Source organism: Hippocampus comes, unplaced genomic scaffold, assembly GCF_001891065.2.
Source record: "Hippocampus comes isolate QL1 unplaced genomic scaffold, H_comes_QL1_v1.1 scaffold123, whole genome shotgun sequence".
Lineage (NCBI taxonomy): Eukaryota > Metazoa > Chordata > Actinopteri > Syngnathiformes > Syngnathidae > Hippocampus > Hippocampus comes.
In genome coordinates, this window is record NW_017804997.1 from 863,968 (window position 1) to 868,315 (window position 4,348).

Genomic DNA, 4,348 nt, shown 5'->3' on the forward strand with positions numbered 1-4,348 from the left:
GTGGAGCAGATTTCGTTGCTTGGTTCAGCCAAAGTACCCTAGCGCGTAACGTCTTTAGTTGTATCCGCTGACGAAGTTTGATTGAAAAATGCCGATCCCAAAGGATAATTGCTCCGTCGAATGGCGATTTTGTCGGCATGTTTTTTCACTTTTGTTGCATGATCTGTCAGTGCAACGCATCCACGTGAGCCATAGTTAATTAAGTCACTACAATACACACAATAAGCTTTGCCTGCTACGTCAAAGCTTATTGTCCAAGAGCTTCTGTAACTTCGTCGAACTTGGAACCAATTTTAACCTTTACAGTGACTTTTCTGTCAAGCCAGTCCTATCGGAATTTATTCTTGACATTTGAGTCAATTTCTAGGATTAAAGACTCCTGATCTTTCGTCAAAAATTTCATAATTCCGCTCAAAACGATCCCAGAACAATGAATTTGCGAGACGAACAGGCCGCCATGAATCAGGTAAAACAATATGTTACATGCAATTTGATTGGTCCAATCGCTTGTAGTTAACCAATCGCTGGGCTGTTTATAATCGAGCTAAGACTTCCGCAACAAATAATGCCTTCAGTGATCTGATTAGTTGAAGCTTTCATACACGTCCAATCGCAGGGCTGTTTACAAACGGAAAACGGAGAAACTGTTCGGGAGAGCTCGTGAAAACTCGACGATAAGGTACCTGACCGCCCCTAAAATTTTCTCAACGGATTTAGACGATTCACAAAAATGATCAATTTAAGAAATAAAACGGCGGATTTCCGCGGATCCGCGGAAAATTGCCATGTATGCATAAAGCGGAGCAATGAGAATTTTTTTTTCCCCGTGACCTCATGGTTGCCGTGTACTGAGCTGCATTACAAACGTATTATCTCATATTTTTAAACAGATGTGAAAGCATATATGTCTGGATTTATGGAGGGTGAATGTCTATATTGGTTATCAACAAAATATTGCAAAATATGAAGATCCACACAAGATGACATGACGAGACAGCTCGATTCTGAGCCACAGTAGACATAGTTACAGTTAAAACATAAGAGCTCCTTCGCTGTTCTGTATGAATGTTGTCATTTTTTTTTTTTAAATTTCCCTTTTGAATCAGGGTCGGCTCCATCTGACGAGCTTCACATGCTGCGGAGCCAGCTGCTCCTGCTGCACAACCAGCTGCTGTACGAGCGCTACAAGCGAGAGCAGCACGCCGTCCGCAACAGACGCCTCCTGCGACGCATCATCAACGCCACCGCACTCGAAGAGCAGAACAACGCCATGGTCAGTGTGCATGAGCCGTGTCGCTGATCGTAAATCAGAATAGCAGACAGTTGTCTGTGCATTCCAAACAATGAGACCCACAAATGTGTTTTTAAGTCTTCTCATAAGCCGCAGTCATTTTGACAGCACTGTTTTCCTTCCCTTCTTTGCATTCCCGAGTAGCACATGAAGCTGGAAAGCTTGGTTCAAAATTAAGACTTTATTCTTTGCTCAAACGAAGTCATGGGAAGCGCGTTGACACTGAGCACTTCATTTGCACAATGAGTGTTTATGTTGACTCAAATGTTGTGTGCTTTTCATCACACTTCGCATTTTAGCTGTCACATAGTGTCGATCTGATCTAGGGAGTCGTCGTATTTCCTTAACCTATATAAAGTCGCTCGAATCTCTGTAGAAGGACCAGCTGAACCTGCAAAGCGTGGACATCTCGTCTCTGAGGGAGAGTTTGCAGGTGGAGCAGCAGCGCTACAGGCAGCTGTGGGACGACCGAGAGACTGTGGTGACCCGTCTGCACAGTCAGATCAGACAGCTGCAGCAGGGGCGAGACGAGTACTACACCAAGAACCAGGACCTCCAGGTATGTACTATCATACACACTGTGTCCGCTGATTGTCGAGCTTTAGAATTCTTTCTCAGGCCTTCTTTTTCTGTGTCCGCAGAGCAAGTTACAGGAGTGTCAGAAAAGGCTGGGTGAGTTAGAGGCGGAGCTTCAGGGGGCAAATAACAGAGTCTGTCACACTGGGCACCTGCTCAAACAGATGAGCATCAAGGTAAACGTTTTTAATGTGTGGTTCAATGTTGTATGTTTGCGTCAGAACGACTGTTTGTCAGCAGTGGTTTGCCATTTCATTGTTTTGGAGGCGCATTTTTAGGATGCAGACGTGAAAACCATCCTAATGAGATGACCAAAGGTTGCCTGAGTTTCTTTCTCCGGAGGGGAAAAAAATTAAAAAAGAAAACAATGTGTGGGACAGTAACGAGGCAAGCAGGCGTTTTGCCTTATATTTTTCATCCAGCTAAACAACAGACAGCAGATTGTCTCGGGCAGGCTCGGTTGCCTTGGCGATGCCCCTTATTCTGTGATTTGGGGTCAACCACATGTGGAGGTGTCTGTGGAAGTATTTATTTATTTATTTATATTTTTGCTTCTGAGGTTTTGCGTTATTCTAGAGCATGTGTTGATTCAGGAAATACATGTGCGTGCGTGTTTTTTGTTTTAAGACACAAATATGTGAACCCGTGAATGGTGAACAGTGTGCGGGGGTCAACTGCAGTTCCCTTTCTTGACCTCTGTCATCTTTTTTTTTTTTTTTTTTCTGATGCATCCTTCAGTTAAGCAACAGTGAGAGCACCCAGCAACGAATGAGCTTCCTGAACAAACAGTTGCTGCTCCTCGGGGAGGCACACAAACTGTCCATGCAGGAACTGCAGTATGTAGGTGCAGATAATACCAAGGTGTGCTGGCAAGATGTCTTCTTCAAGGATATGGATTGTCGTAGAGAATAAAATGTACACCCAAGGCATTGATCCTTGTTTTTTTTTTTGTTTTTTTTTTTCCTCCCACATTTCCTGTGATGCGCAGCAGCCCTCCTCCCATGAAGCCCGGATGCTGCAGGTGTCCTATAGAGAGGAGATGGAGTCTCTGAGACAGAACCTGCTGGTTCAGGGCCAGAAACTTGAGGCAGCACACCAGAGAGCCTCTGAGCTGGAGACCCTCCTCTCCAAGAAGGAACACCTCATTGCAGAACAGAAGAAGTTCCTGGAGGATGTGAAATGTCAAGCAAAGTGAGTTGTCAGTTTCCCCAAGGTAAAATCTACGACCTCTTCAAATGTAGCACACGATTAAAGGCAACGCCGTATTTATGATTTTTCCTTAATTGAGCTTGTCCTTACTTTTCAAGTTCAAACACTTTTATTTATTTTTTTTGTCACATCTTCTGCTTTTCACATCAGGGCAGAGCTGCAGGCCTCCGACGGCAGGTACCAGGCTCAGCAGAGAATCACGCAACTGCTGCAGATTGAAATCCTGCAACTGTACAGCAAAGTGGAGATGGAGGCTCCGGTTAACAGTGCTGGTTTGCCACAAGGGGTCAAATCTGACCGACACAAACCTGCTGATTCCAGGTTTGGGAGCAGAGCTCAGTACAGCAAAGGCGAACTTCATTGTATTGCAGTCAAATACACTGGATTTTCTGCATCGTATTCTAATCGTAAAAGTGTGTCCTCTTGAAGGATTGATCTTTCTTATTCCTCAATTTGGAAACTAGGCTCTAATTTTGCTTTTATCCATTTGCGTCACAGAAAATAGAAGTAAATCCAAATGTTGTCCAGTGGGATCATGGTTGGTTGGTCAAAAAAAAAGAAAAAAAGCGAAACAAAAAAAGTAAAGGCATTTTTAAAGTCAACATCAAAACTAAGTTTTGGGATACATAAACTCATCTCGGATTAAATTTTGTTTTTAACTCTTATATTGGTTAGAGGTGTCAAATTATCGCGTTAATTGCGAATAATTAATTACAGTGATATTTAGCGCATTGTGTTTTTTAATCGCGTTAACCTAAATTTTAATCTCTAACTTGGGTCTGTAAATGGGTTGCCTTTTTCTAATATCCCTTTTTATGTGTTGGCTTCCTGTGTTCTAGTGTTGAGGGTGGAGAAACAACTGTCAGGCACAGCCTTAAGCGGACATTGATTGGCTGTCATTATGTTTGGGCTTGTTTAGCATAAGCTGATTGGCTCCCATTGGAGTTGGGCGGGCTAAGTAAGCAGCGGTGAGGAGAGGAGAGGAGAGGTGAAAATGGAGGAGCATGTGAGAGTTCTCGGCACAATGAATGGACAATTTACATTCCAAAAACGCCCTGACGGCACTATTGATAAAGGTAGAGCGTTGTGCCTAATTTGTAAGGAGTTTGCTGACCACCGAAGCAGCTCAAGCTCAATGCAAAGCACCCAGTTGCGAGTGCAGCCACGGCTGACGTTACCACAGAAAGCATTAGCAATAGAGGGCTCCGTCCTTTTAGCAATTACCCACAATGCACTACCTGCGGCCATATTGGAGGGCTGTTATAAACAAGC

At 43.8% G+C, this 4,348-nt stretch overlaps 1 protein-coding gene and 1 long non-coding RNA gene across 4 annotated transcripts in view; one reads left to right on the forward strand and one right to left on the reverse strand.

Moving 5' to 3' along the window:
* tsc1b (TSC complex subunit 1b) overlaps positions 1–4,348 on the forward strand; it is a 26,545-nt gene that overhangs the window by 19,729 nt on the left and 2,468 nt on the right. For all 3 annotated transcript variants that reach the window (XM_019894510.1, XM_019894523.1, XM_019894517.1), the window contains exons 16-21: positions 1,107–1,273; positions 1,668–1,850; positions 1,933–2,043; positions 2,606–2,728; positions 2,856–3,058; positions 3,227–3,397. In XM_019894510.1, coding sequence (XP_019750069.1) covers positions 1,107–1,273; positions 1,668–1,850; positions 1,933–2,043; positions 2,606–2,728; positions 2,856–3,058; positions 3,227–3,397 — 958 coding nt within the window. The remainder of the gene's footprint in view (positions 1–1,106; positions 1,274–1,667; positions 1,851–1,932; positions 2,044–2,605; positions 2,729–2,855; positions 3,059–3,226; positions 3,398–4,348) is intronic.
* Positions 1–4,348, reverse strand: part of LOC109530654 (uncharacterized) — a 16,521-nt gene that overhangs the window by 7,478 nt on the left and 4,695 nt on the right. The window lies entirely within an intron of this gene.